This window comes from Fundulus heteroclitus, chromosome 8 (assembly GCF_011125445.2).
Source record: "Fundulus heteroclitus isolate FHET01 chromosome 8, MU-UCD_Fhet_4.1, whole genome shotgun sequence".
Classification (NCBI taxonomy): Eukaryota; Metazoa; Chordata; class Actinopteri; order Cyprinodontiformes; family Fundulidae; genus Fundulus; species Fundulus heteroclitus.
Window position 1 is genome coordinate 19,059,018 of NC_046368.1, and position 14,997 is coordinate 19,074,014.

General features: G+C 37.7%; 1 protein-coding gene and 1 pseudogene across 1 annotated transcript; one reads left to right on the forward strand and one right to left on the reverse strand.

Annotated features, from left to right (window-relative positions):
* The window catches only part of LOC118564020, a 3,560-nt pseudogene extending 1,799 nt beyond the window's left edge, over nt 1–1,761 (forward strand).
* A 242-nt stretch (nt 1,762–2,003) lies between these two features.
* LOC118564021 (dymeclin-like) lies at nt 2,004–12,386 on the reverse strand. The gene is made up of 6 exons (XM_036140713.1): nt 12,153–12,386; nt 7,739–7,945; nt 5,557–5,609; nt 4,739–4,832; nt 2,421–2,557; nt 2,004–2,080 (listed from the first exon to the last, which is right to left on the reverse strand). Exons 2-6 carry the CDS (start codon nt 7,876–7,878, stop codon nt 2,004–2,006), a joined length of 501 nt encoding a protein of 166 aa, XP_035996606.1. The 5' UTR covers nt 7,879–7,945; nt 12,153–12,386.
* Between the last annotated feature and the right edge of the window lie 2,611 nt (nt 12,387–14,997).

Genomic DNA, 14,997 nt, shown 5'->3' on the forward strand with positions numbered 1-14,997 from the left:
CCTAAAGCTCAGAAATATTTCACAGATCTCCAACTGTGTTCCAATATTCAAATAAGATCAGACTTAAAAGAGAATGGAAGTTTGTTCTTAAGAAAGCTTTATATGGCTATTTCCCATGGAGAGATTAAGGAATTAATGTGGACCTGAAAGCTATTCTTTTAAACCTTAAATGAGATAAACTTTTTAATTGGTGGACAACAAATAAAGGCTTTAAACTCGAGTTCCCTTTTGATTTAACAATAATGTTTCATGCTTAAAGCAAAGAGAAACAGTAAAAAAAAATTATATCAGAGAAAATTATGCAGCACTAGCTTAAGTCATTGATTTACTGTGGGAGTAGGAGTATTTCAAATATCAAGTTTCATTCCACATGTAGCAAAAAAAAATATAATATAGATATAAATATTAATATTATAATTAAAAAATTATACTTAATGTAAAGCAAAGAAATAACCATCGACAAGCTGCGCGACTGATGTGCCTGTCAGTAGCATCAATAATTCCTAATTAGTTTTAATTAATTGCCTAATAAACTATTTTCAATGACAATTCCTAAAAGACAAGGACACCTTTAATTAACAATCCTGCAACCAATCAGAAAACGATGCCTACATCCAAAAGACAATTAAAAGTATCAATGAGATAAGAAAATGACTTCCTTTATTAAAAGAAAAAGCAATAGAAAATCTGACAAACTAAGTAATTTACCTTGACAAAATATCTTTATCAAATTTATTTTAAAATTCCTTCTTTTCTGCTGTATGCTTCTCTATAAAATAAAATAACATTACAGGTAATCCGGTCTGGTGCTTTGAATTACAAGTAGCATTAACAAGATAATCTAAACGTTCTCTTCTTCCAGGATGATATCCCAATATTTGATCGACTGTTTCACATGCGACTGGAAAAGAACCCACTACTAAGCTCATTGAAACATGACATAAAAGGTGGCAGAAGTGTGCCGGATTTCGGAGAACTACAACCGAAAGAAATGGCTGGATTCCCAAAGCAGGAGCACGTACGGAGGAAATGGGCTGACAGCCACAAAAGTGGCGAAGGAAGAAAGAACAGAGAGCCTTTAAGCTTGAAACAATGAATAATGCTGGAATGCTGAATGCATTTATACAAGTGCCAGGTTTTGATGTCCGGAGACAACGGAGGAAAAAAAAAAAGAAAAAAAAAAAAGAGAGAATGAGGAGGATTGGAGAGAAATGAGTTAGACAGAAGACAAGGTCAAAACTGAACCCGTACAGACATGAGAACAGAAAAAAAAAAGTGGACAGTGCGGTATTGAGGAAATACCAAATGTCAGGCAGTTTGCGTGAACTGGTTTGACATGGCTAACAAGCCTCTGTGGAGTGCAAAGGGGATGTGGCAGAGCTGCAGTCTCCCTGTACGGCTTGTCGACTGTCAGTCACAGATAATTCACCCATTGATTGAGCCACCCACTCACTCGCTGAAATCTTCCCTTCATTAATTCAGAGAGTTAGTGTGTGCACTGCCCAGTGGGAGTAAAGGCTGATTTATTCTCAAACATTATGTTCTCTTCACTCCCACTCACTGGAAAACGTTCATGAACTTTCATCTCAAGCCTTTTCTCTTCACCTTAACATCACTTTCTCTTTGCCTTTAGACGCTTCTGCGTCGCTTCCTTTTCATATTTTACAGGGTTTTGTTCTCCCAGCGTGTACCTCTAGCCTGCCAGAGCAAGGCCTGGACGTACAGCAACGGATTTCATATTTCCTCGGGTATAAGAAGTGAACGATCAAGGGTAGGACTAAAAACACAAGACTCAAAAAAACAAAGAGTTCACGCGGATTAAAAGCGACACTTTTCAATGCACATCTATGCTGACACCACAGACACTAATCTCTAATAATTTAAAGCATTAGAGTGTGGTTTGAAATAAATACAATTGTGACTTATTGTATGTGATACAGAAGTGTGTTTTAATTGAAGGGTCTTGAACGCTCACATCCTTAAGTACTCGTGCTCAGATATACTTACAGCAAGGGTACTTCAACAATCAGGTGAACGAGGTTAAACAGCAGCTCCTCCATGAGACTCTCACCCCCGGTTTCTACATTAGTGGTGAAAGGACATATGAAAACACACATACACACACATTATTTTACAAAAGTAAAAAAAAAAAAAGAAAATATTTGTATAAGTTTTGGACAATAATTTCGTATAAAATTTAGCTGAAGCATGATGAATAAGCTAAACAACATTTAAGTGCAGTCGAAAGTAAAAAATATTCACAGCAGTGTGGTTGACTCAGCAACACCTTCCTGGAGTCCTTATCACTGATTTCTCCTGAACATATTCTATAGCTTTATAGCATAAAATAATATATCTTAAACTATTAGATTATTAAATGATTAGCTCCCTAATGACAGCTCAAGTCTGATGGGTCTCACCTCCACTGGAGCCTGGCGCCCTCTCCTGGTAGGAGAACTGTTGTTGCAGCTCTTCCTCGCTCATCTCGCCCACGAAAACCTTCACCAGGCAGCGAATCATGAACAGTGCATTATGCGCTTGCCAGATGAATAACTGACTGTGGCAGAAAAACAAAACATCACCACTTTTATGCAACATGTGGATCCATATTTGCCTTTAACGCTTAAGCTGAAACAGTGATATGTTGTTACATGATCAAATATAACGATTTTAATGTAGAGCTTTCCATGACAATAAAAAGAAAGAAAGAACTAAAGCATAATTGTAATAATCATCCATCACTGATTGCATGGTGACTTTCAAAGGTTTTATAAATTTTGAGATTTTCTAGCCACAATAATTATGTGGGATTTTATGCCAAACTAGCAAATGAAGAGTACATGGCGTTGAAAAGTTAACTAAATGCTGAAAAATTTGGTTAACAATTGTATGTACGGTCTTTGACATTCGTTTGCATGTAAAAAGCATGTTTAAAGCATTTTATACTGTTTCTTTTTGCTTTTTATGCCCTTCCTTCCTTGCAGAATAGTTCCTCCATCCATCCATTTTCTAACACTAAAGCAGTACTGCTCCAGTTGTGAAAAGAAAATCTGATGGGCTCTTTTTGGCATTAAGACAACAATTCTTAATGCTACACTGCCAGACAGGACACACACAAAAAAAAAAGAATAGTTCAACTTTTATTTGATTGGATGGAGATGGTCTGAATTAGGGTTGCCAACTCCTTGTAAAATAAATAAGCCCTGTTGACTTCACCCATATCGACAAGGTGATTTCTTTTTCTTTTGCCTTTCTTTCTGTGCGTTAAATTACTTTGCAAACATTTGTCTTGAACCTGAGTTTAATTTGATTGATAGGAATATGCACGCAAAACAGATTATTCGAGTTATTCAATAATTTGTAGTGCAAAATAAAATGAGCAGACTAAAATAAATATTCTTCTACAAGGAATAACCCCATCTTGAAAAGACCTCTGTCCCACTCAACTTAAAATAGTATAAAATTACATAATAATAATATAATTCAGAACATTCCCACTCGTAGCCTGTCCACTTCGTTACAATCCATGTCCTGCAAGAAGACGAACCTCTGCCCCAGTTTCCTCTCTTGAAGCCTCCCACGGGTTTTTCTGCCCTACAGCTCAATGCATCCATCGCTACATCAACTCTGACCAGCTTTCTTGTCTTTGCTCATTTAATAAGTACCCCCACAGCATGATGCTGCCACCACCATGAGAGCTAAGGTGAAAAATGTCCAACCTCCTCTATCATGTTCATAAAACCTCACGATTATGCATGCATGTGTTGTGTTGATGTTGTTTCCACAACCCTAAGGCCCGGTGCAGTTTTACGTGGAGTTTACAGTAATATGGAAATCTGAGGCGTACAAAAAAATGTAAAATGGATTTCAGCGACGAAAGCCAACAAATGTGGATAGATCCACTTGAGATGGGGTGCAAAGGCTTCCTTACCTGAATGTCCTGGAAGCTACTGAGAGGAAAGAGTTTGGATTAAGGGCTGAAGAAATTTGCAGCTATGTTTACACGCACATAATGTCACGAGCCGATTAAAATGTATTCGGATTAAATAATCGGATTGTACCGTTTTTATGGGCACACAATCAATTAATCTGATCATAATCCATGTGTATATGCACTTGACTTTATTCAGAATAGAACCACTCTGACATGCGCAGATATCAAATTCCCCTAAAAAAAATAAAACACAAGAACTTCTGTTCAAAAATAGTAAACAAAGCAGTATTATACAACTTTGTCTTCAGAGCGCCCAGGATGTACTTACACGCGGTTCTAATTACGGTTGAAACGTTGCTGAGTACACAGCATTTTTCAGCTCTTATTTTTTCCAACAGAATGATTGTAGCAGGAGCCCTGACCGTTTTGTTTTCAGACGTATTTCCACCACTCACCAGCGCAGAAATATGTAATGTTTACGTCGGGCGCACATGAGCACTCTAGTCAGTTTGCTTCATTCGTAATACCTAGAGTCTGACGAGCGTTTATGTGCACGTTGATTGGATTATCCACCCCTCTTATTCAGATTATAATTTCATTCCAATTGAGCTTAATCCTATCAGGATATTTTGATTGGCCCTTTATTCCGATTACTTTTGTCCATGTAAATGTAGCTAATGACAGCTGCCCATCTGATGACACAGACACCTGACATTGACTGAAGAAGAAGCATCCTTGAATGTATTTATTCATAGTTGATCACAAAAGATCCCCCAAAACGATGCACTGTGCTCTCATACTCACTCCTGACACTCTGTGGAAATTTTCAGCTCTTTGGTTCTCCCCAGGAAGACTCTCACAAGAGCTCCGAAGTTCCCCGTTCTGGGATTGTTCTGAACTTGAGGGAGGAAACAAAGATCAGAACGTTATTTTTGCAGCACTAGTTCACAAACAGAGTAGTCAAATAAATGCAAATTTTCTTAGGCAGTGGAGCCCGCGGGCTATTTGTGGCCATGCACTGATTTTGGTGGAAGATTTTACTTGTTAATTAGGGCAAAATGATTACAGAAAAGTTAAAAAACTATTGAAAATGTTAAATACAACACAAAGTATTCATCTTTTAATAAACCCACTTTTGACATTCTCTTTAATTTCATAATAACATCTATCCAATGACGTTTAATTACTCAAATGCAGAGTTAGGTGCATTAAAATCTGATTTGAATTCAGTTATTAAATACCCAAATACTGTTCTTATATTGCTAGACCAAAAAAAAAAAGAGTTCAGTTTATTATTGTTAAAGAGTCACATTAAATCATTCAAAATAATTGGCAAACTGGATGAATACGGCAAATGACCAAAACCTTTTTAAATTTTGGATCTACAATAATTGACACATTCCCTTCCTACAAAAATCTGACCAATTTATTTACCGTATTTAAAATGGCCATATTTTGTAGAGCAGGTAAAAAAAAATTAACAGAACTTTTTTTGTTTTAGAAAGAAAATTGTGTTCGTTTTTTTGACTTGACAGTCTTGGCCCATGCACTGAAAAGTTTGGACATCCCTGATTTAGGGTTTAAATTTGAAATAAAACTTTGGAGGTAAAAAGCCAACATACTGAGAGTCTTGGCCAGGGGGACGACAGCCTCTTCAAGTAGCTTTGAGTCTCCACTGTGAAGCAAAAAGAGAAAGGCAAGAGTTAAAAGATAAGGTAATGATAACATGCACACCTTAGAAGGGGTAAAATAAGCTAGTTGTGGCTGCACTTTGCAGTTATACTTTTTTTAATCTGAAAACATTACATGTATGGATGTATTTAATGAATGTTTCAGCTATATTTATGCTTTGAATAAATTATTCCAATGCCACGAAAGAACTCCTGGGTGACAAGAATTCAAATGGGCTTAAAATTAAAACCTCAAAACTCATTTTGTTGTAGATTTTCTTTATTTTGACCTGCTCAATAATTAAACATGGAGTAGAAATGAACAAAGTAGTTGAAAAAGACCGACTAAACTTTAGTGACAAAAGCTCTTCAGATGGCTCTCCACACAATCTATGAATATTCATATTCATAAAAATCTGAATATTATTATAAAGTTAATTTATTCCAGTATCTCTGAGGGAAATATATAGATTAACACAGGCTGGTGATGTTTTAAAGGCTTTGTGTCCGCTAATAATGATTTTCCCCCACCTTTAACTAATAAAAAAACAATAAAAAAGCTACTTTTTTCATGCAGAAATGGGGGTTTAATGAAAAGTAGGTTTAATACCAGAGTAACGGTTGCTCTTTTTTCAAAAGCTACTTTTAATCTTAGACATGCATGTTCTGATTCCTTGAACATGAGGCGCGTCTAATGAGTTGTGTTACATTCTATATTAACCTGTTATGCAACTAAAATTACCAAAAAAGATGTGATGTCAGAAAGATGTTCTCACTCACACCACAGCACTTCTGACAGCAAAGGTTTAAGTGAATTAACCGGGGCATTTTAAAAAATGAAACATATTGCTCATTAAACATTCTCTAAATGAAATATATAGCAATTCAGGCTTATGTTCAAAGCAAAATAATGACTGTTTAAGGTTTAAAAAAAATGGCTTATTCCCAAAACGTTCCTGGATGAGGTTTTGGGAATAAAGTGGGGATGCGTTCAGAACTGTTATGTGTGAAGAGTTGGGAGTGAGACTACGTTGATAATGTAATGCTGAATGTTTTGCGTATTACAGAGAAAATTCTTTCTCCCTTACACCTGTTCTCTGTTTGCTCACACTGTTTTAAATCATACAAATTTTTAATCAGAGAAAGATAAACTGAGCAGTTTTTAAGTTTTGACATCATTTATTAGGAGGGGAAAAAATGCTAGATACACCAAACTAGCCGTGTGAGATAAAGTAATCACCCTTGTTGTTAAATCATGAGCTAACTGTGATTAAATTTCACTCGTCGGCCGGACCCGTAGAATGAAGAACTCACTTAGAAAGAAACTGAGGAGGTTCCCCTTGCTGACAATAACAGTAAAGTCTAAAGTCCAGGTTACACCAAATGCAGAAAACAGGCAAGTTTCTAAGAATGTCAAACTATTCCCTCTAGATCTCATTTCACCTTGACGTTTTAATTAGGACACAAAGCAAAGAAAATTAACTTAAGGGATCGAGGCTGATCCGTGGAGGATTAGGACTCTGCTACAACAGACCACAGCTGATTTAAGCTCCCCCTGTCTCAAATACATCTTATGAATTCTTCCACAAACCCGAAACAGACTTACACTACTGTTATGACAAAAAGCTCTTCAAATGGATCAGCATACAACTATATATATATATATATATATATATATATATAAACAAGGCACGTTGCTTTTACAAGCTGGAATCCTGCATTCTTGTTTTCATTAACTTTATTTACAAGGCAGCTGCATGTTAACAGTTAACTAAAATCACAAGTATGAGAGAAGCCTGGTTGAATCATTACTTAGTTGAGCTCTACAAACATCCTCTTTGTTACTATGGGTCAAATGAATAAAAAAAACATTTTCCCAAGTTTTAAAGAAGCTGTATGAGGACTGATCGCCTAAAGACTTATTACACTTTTTTAATTAACTTACGAAACTTTCATCAAACATTGCAGTTATTAGGTCATGTGTTAAATGAACAATAAAAAGTAGGATACACTGGACATAATAATAATAATAGCTCTATTGCTCTACAGCTTTACATAACTGGAAATAGCAAAGAGACAGAAAGGAATACGGAGAATTTTCAACATATTACTTGAAATACTCTGGTTTTTTTACCTGTTTGTCGGACTGATGAAGGTGAAGGAGATGAGCTGATTCCAGAAGGGGTCGTTTTCAGATATGGACTCGGTGCCCACCAGGGCCTTGAGGCTGGCGTTGTCGGACAGGTCAGTGACCTGGCTGGTGTTTGCTCCCATATTTCCAGGCTTCTTCCAGCCAGACCTTCCAGTCTTCAGTCCTTATTTACTGGACATGCACCAAATCCTGGAACAAATTGAAAAGTGTTCATTTTTGATGCCATAAAATTATTTTTAAAAAATGCACCGATTTAGTTGGCCATCAATTCCAGTTTATAAACAGATTATATTTTGCTTTAACTATCACCTTTACCTATATCCACCTAATATTCAAATATAGGCAGAACGAAAAAAAAATATCTGCACACTGTTTAATAATAATAAGAAGAAGAAGAAGCAGAAGGAAGGAAAACGAGTGTTTTTCTAAGGTCAGCTGCCCTGTTTCTCTTTAAGTAATTTACATGCCAACGGTTTTCCTTTTAACGAATGGCCCCACTTAAAACTGGCCGCGTAACACCAGCTTATTTTTTTGAAACTCATGGACAATTACAAATGAACAAATGTAAAGAATGGCGGTTGTCACACAGGCTGTCCAAACAAATTCAGTCCTTTAAATACAAAGGTTTTAGGAACCATCCGCAACGTGCTAATACCTGCATCATGTTCCGCTGATCAATCTATTTTTCTTCTAATCAGGCAAGGCAAGGCAAGGCAAATTTATTTATATAGCACACTTCAGTACAGAGACAATGCAAAGTGCTTTACATGATGAAAATATAGGAATAAAAGCAAGCAGGTGGACAACAGAGGATCGATTGTCCAAACGCAGACCCATGTTGCTGCTGGTCTTTTCTCTGTGTCATGTAACTGGTTTGGCAGTCCTGTATTACACCTTATAGCTCACAGCGGTTGCTGGTTTGCGGCAACCTCCCGAGGTGGATCAGGGATGTACTATCGGTGGGTTGAATTTCAGTTAATCATGTGGCACAAAGAGCAAATTTAGATCAAAGAAAGAAAGGATCCTGTGAAAAGCCTAATGGCTCAATGGGGCACCAGTCAACGAGACAACTTCAATAACCGAAAATATCAATAACAACAATAAAAGTGTGCCTTCAGTTTTAAGGCGCACCTTTATCATACGAGATGGAGAATAGGTTGCAAACAGAAATGTGAACTTGATTTGCATTATTTTCTTGTTGCAGTCAAAGATATTTGCATTTTTTTAAACCATATTGCAAATTGGATTTGTGCAAAAATATATAGCGCATTCAGAAAGTGTAATTATTAATGGATAAAGCCAGCTATTCTTATGGGAATTTGGTGTATAGTCTGCCAATTTTTTGAAAATAAATCTAATCCCCTATCACTAGTGTGTTACTACAGATTTTAATGTATTCACTGTGCTGGTATTAAAACAGACACTTTCTAAGAAACAAGACGTTTGAATCTGTATTGTGATAAATATGGAAAACATTCTAGGCAGGAGAAAACATGGGGAAAATATTTGTGTTCATGTCACCCAGCTCCAGCTCAACACACAAGGCATCCTTAAACAGTAAATATTCTACCAACTTTTAGATGATCAACTGAATTTGACCTTATTGTGTTTAACTATAGTCAATCTGGAACCTATATAGCTAAATCCAGCTCAACAATTGGACCAATGGGCTAAAGTATATAGTAAATGCCTCTGTCCAGTAACTTGCAGTACTCTAGACTGAAGCCTAAAGCCATGTAGGAGAAAATGTGTTTTTAACATTAATATTTCCTTATGAAAAGAGAAAAATACAACTGAAATACCATTGTTGAATATTATTATTCGCTGCCGATGTTGGTTGCTATTAACCAACCATTCTCCTTACTTCTCAAACTCTTTGTCGTCAGGATGTCCCTACTACTGTACGTGAGCTTTATCAAATTCAACACCTGGTGTGGGCATCAGATTCGGGAGCAAAGTCCATCCAGCTGAGCAGATATAACCGCTGGCATAGAGAACATTGATTAATCGCACCAGAATTATAATAAACCAACTAAACATTGCATCCAGTGAGTCCTTTTTCGACTGCGATATTGTGACGATGTACTGTGCGCTTCTACTTTGAACCGAATTAACTGAACTAATTAGACTAAAGTTGGACTCAACTTACCTTACCTGACAGATCGGACCTTCGCAAATATCACAAGCCGCAATCGGTGCATTTCCAGAGTTAAGACGCTGACTAGAAATTCCCAGTGTGCAATTTTCTTCCTGTGCTGCTAACCATGCAAACCATGGCATCGCTGCCCATTTATTCCCCGAAGACACTCACAGCATGGTAGGGCCTTATCTACAAGGATGTTAAATGCCTTTCACTGACACGCCTTGTGCAAACAGGTGCAACCGCTTACAATGAACACGAGCAGTTAAGATGTGCGCAGTAGTGTTGACCACAAACTGTAGGCTGTGCTCCTTGTAACAAAGGGAAGTTTATTTCAGTAAAAAAGACAACTCAAAGTGCTGTATATGAACATAAGGCGTTACGGGGGTTAAACATAGTGGAATAGTAGCAGCAGGTCACGATTTAGCATGTAGATATTGAATAGGAGGGGACCCAGAATGGACCCTTGGAGACGTACGTGTTTTTTGTCATCTTTGATGTAAAGTTACCTACTGACACAAAAAAAGTCCCTGTCCTTTAAGTAGGATTTAAACCAGTCAAGTGCTGTACCAGAAAGGCCGACCCAGTTTTCCAGGCGCTCTAACAGAATGGAGTGATCAACAGTATCAAATGCTGCACTCAGGTCCAATAGAACCAGCACTGTGGTTCTTCCACAGTCTCCAAAACGGATTTCATGAAACACCTTGATAAGGACGGTCTCTGTGCTGTGGCGAGCACGGAAACCTGACTGGAAAACGTCAAAGAGGCTGGTCATTGTTAGGAATGTGTTTACCTGCTGAAACACAGCTTTTTCAATAATCTTACCCATAAAGGGGAGGTTTAAAATGGGCCCGTAGTTCTGCAGAAGTAGCACCAAACTAAAGACACAACGCAGAACTTGAGGCATATAATTGATACTAGCATGCTGCATTGCTTATGTTCCCTCCATCACTGTGAAACGGGTACTGCAGGGTAGTTTCTTCTGTTTATATCCGAGACAGCCTGGGTAACAAGTTTAGCAAGTTTCTGGCCAAAACTGAAATAATTCGTTTCTCGGCAACTCTGATGCTGAACGAAGAAAACTAATGTCAGAAACCATTGAGACACCGGTGTGGTGCAACGTTCTGTTTCCCTATAATAATGATAATAATCTGTTCCTCTGGTTGTATAGAACCATGTTACACCAAAGGGGATGCTACAGGCATTTCACCAGTTTTTTTTTTTTTTTTATTTAGGTTTAGCTAGGGCTGGATGACACAGCCAAAACTTAGATTATGATATATTTCTTAATTTCGGTCGATACAATATAATTACGATATCGATATAAACAAAATAAAAGTCTCGGAGAGAATGCCAAGAACGCTCCCACAACAGATGTCGGGACAACATTAGGAGGATTAATTTGCCGTGTTTAGAAAACGCCAATATAAAACATTTTAGAAATATTTGCTTTAAATAATAAAACGCATAAAACTGCATGAAAGCCAGAACGTCAGTCAAGAGATAAATGCTGTAATCATAGACTGCAATGTACATTAAAATATCGGAAATGTCATATCACCTGAATTGAATATTGAATAAAGTTATATCGCAATATGTATTGATGCTGAATTCTTGTCCATCCCTAGGTTTAGATGTTAGTTGGCACTTCTTTGTTTCGGTACGAGTTTTTACTTTTTTAGGTTAAGGTTTGAATTCTGATTTCTTTAGTTTAGTTACCTGAGAGGAAGGTTAGGGATACAGTGGTAAAGTTACAGTGGGACGTTTAGTGATAAATAAATAATCACATAAATGAATAATCACGTTTCTTCTTTTAACAGGTGTCCTGATAAACGCATTTCGAATTGTGTTACGTCATTAAACGTCATTTTAAACAAGGACAGTATTTGTGTTTATGGGGCTATAATTTATATTAGGTCAAAACCACAAAGTTCCCTAAAAAAAGACTAAAAGACGCTGGTAATAGTCTTCTATCATCACTTGTATCGTTATCACAATAGTACAACAATACATCATGATAAAATTTGAAGCCTATATCGCTCACTCCTATAGTACCTAGCAACCTTAGCAACTCCTGGAGTCACAGCAACCCGTGGTCACCGGGAACGGATTATTTCAGTAGAACCGACTTTCACACACCGCCGGGTTTTAGTTCGGGGTTGAAGGCAGAATTTCACAGCTCGTCGGTGACTTGTTACTGAGCGAAGAAGCTAACGTTCGCCGCTTGTTTTGCAATCAGCTGACAGCTCGGCTTACCTGTCACAGAAGCTTCTCGCGGCTCCTCTGGCTCCTGCCGGCTTCCGTCAGCGCTGATGACCAGCTGTTACCCCGCAACGCAGCAGCCGTATTCCCGGCGCTTGACCGGGTTTGCTTCAACAGAGGGAGATAGCTGAAATTAGAGAATCGTTTCCTCTGCTAGCCTCGCTCTACGTACTACCGTCCTCCATGTTTTCCACGTCGCCACCCATTAGCGTAATGACGAAATGCGAGCGGATGTATGGCAAGCCATTTTAACATAAATTCGCTTTTACCGCCCTTACATTCGACATATCTCAAATTGTTTTATGACTAGACGTTTTAGCAATTTAAGATATCTCTAATTGTATTTTGACTAGTCAAAATACCTATTCGAGATATCTCTAATTATATTCTGACTAGTCGAAATGACATCAGATTTACCACTGAGTTGTATGGAGATTGCAATTTTGACAAGTCAAAATTCCTTAAGATATCTCTAAATGAATTAGAGATATCTTCAATTATTGAGCTTTTTCATTTAAGATATCTTAAATTACCATTCCGGATAGTCAAAATGTAGTTTTATCTAGTTAAAATGCATTTTAAGATATCTGGAATGTAATTACGGATAGTCAGACGAAACCGAATTTATGTTAAAACGGCTTGCCATAAGTGGCGAACCTGTACGTCCGTGACGTCGCCGCCAACGTTGAAGCCTGGTAACGTAATACCTGGTTTACGTTACTAGGCTTCATTCTGTAACGTTACAAACACAAACTTCGATATATTTTAACATCAAATAGCCCCTAATTGTAAAGCGGAAGGAAAAGCGCCATGTCTGTTTTATTTTAAGTACACACATCTGAAAAGGGAGGCTTTAATTTTGTATTCGCCTCCTGATACCTCTGAATAAAAGCTGGCACAAGTACTTATCGTCAGAAATCCCCTTATATAATTTATATATAATATATAATTTATGAATAGAGCCCACCAACTATTCAATTTCAGGCATGTTTTTTTAATTGCCAAATAGATTTATTAGACAATATAACAGCATTATGAAGGCCTGCGGACACAAAGATAAGGTTGAGGAAAAGTTTATAGCTTGGGTTTGTTAGAAAGCAACATGCCAAGCTTTGAACATCTCAAAAAGCACTGTTAAATACACAATCAGGGGCGACCCCAGGGAGAAGATGCAGTCAAGACAACTATTATGATGTGGCTTAGTTTTAAAAAAATAAGACCTAAACACCCTGAACACTCCATTTGAACAATATTACATGGCAGTGGCATTATAATGTTGACGGGAGGCATTTCTTAATCCATCCAGGATGGATGGAGCTCAACAAAGGGTAATCCTACTAGAAAATCTAGAGAGGATGAAACAAGCTTTGGACTGGGACAGACGATCTGTAACAATGAGCCATTGTTACAATCAGATTGCTTATTATTACTTGTTTGTTTTGTGAAAACGCATCTGTAGAGAACAGTTAAGATTCCCTAGGTTTGGTTATCAGGAACTGTATTTGCCACTGTTTTTGTTTTTCATTTATTTATAGGAGAGGTGCATTCGCTGCCTACAAACTGACATGCCTTTATTGACATCAGAGGAGTTCAGCTTTGTTGGACGGTGCTATTCTTTGCTGTCTCCATTTTATGACAACACTTGAGCTGTCTGCCGAGAAAAAATCTTTCTATCTCCAAAGTGGTTACCCTCATGAAAATGTTGGAGCAAAGTCTTCAGGAGGAGATGACAAAGCAGGCAGCAGCAGCATTAGAGGATGGAGACCACCTCATCAGGCATGGGGAAAAGCTTCAGATTTGGAAGTCTATGAGCATCCTATCCCTAGCTACAGAACGTCATAGGTTTTATTTTCAGCCAGACTAAATCCACCGAAGCCATTCAGTGACTGACCTCAGAGTTTGCCACTATTAAGCGTTCTCGACAGAGCTGAGAGGAAATCTCCCAGGCCTTCACCTCTCATGATAACACTGGAGGTAATCTATTATTTTTCATTTTGAGAGCAGTTATTTCCATTAGAAAGCTTGCTAACATCATCTGCTGTTTTCTCTTAGGTAGCAAACTGTGGCATCGTTTGGACACGAGTGTAGTGGAGGCAAGACAAAGGCGAAATGTAACTGCAGAGGCCACGGTTGAAGTGCAGCGCTAGCTATCAGAGCCCAATATTAGCAGAATGGAAAATCCACTGGAGTACTGGGAGAGGCAAAAACTACCGTAACCCCAATTTACACAAACTTGCACTTGCATTTTTATGCACGTCCGCGTCTTCAGTATGAACAGGTATTTTCAAAGGCCGGAGTAGTGTCAAAAACAACAAAGAGAACAGATTAAAACCTAAAACAGTTGAAAAACTCTTACTTCTAAATTAAAATCTCCCGTTTTGCACATCATTGTCCAAGTTTCACGAGTATATCTAGCGCCCTCTTCGAGTTCAAAAATAGATTATACTTGTGATAATCATAAGAAAAATGTATGGTTATTACTTATTAACGATCATTTTCAAGGACTAAAGGATAAAAATACAGGCAAGCGTCAGATTATATTGCTGGCTGGGATTATGCATTGGGCCAGTAGGTGGTTTCATGTGCATACGGAGCTTCGTTAAATGAACCCTTTACTGAAGCAAATGGCTCAAGTGCTTTAATGCCTCGTCTCGACTCACCTTACCTGCAAGATGAATTCTCAGAATTAGTCCGTTTACAAACACACAATTACGTGCAGAACGTAGAGTGCTACACATTATCAATGTGGCTTTCCCTGTTATATCTCACCATCACTATTGTTTCCTGTGCAGCATTTATATAGATTGAATTTAAATGCATTGCATCCAAGAAAATGTTT

Bases quoted from the DNA above. Each gene is read 5' to 3' on its own strand.
- LOC118564021 (XM_036140713.1), bottom strand. From the start codon at position 7,878: ATGGGAGCAAACACCAGCCAGGTCACTGACCTGTCCGACAACGCCAGC. The intron at 4,833-5,556 runs GTATGTTGGCTT...TCCTCCCTCAAG, and splicing joins CCCCCTGGCCAAGACTCTCA to TTCAGAACAATCCCAGAACG. The intron at 2,081-2,420 runs GTGAGACCCATC...CCACTAATGTAG, and splicing joins GGCGCCAGGCTCCAGTGGAG to AAACCGGGGGTGAGAGTCTC.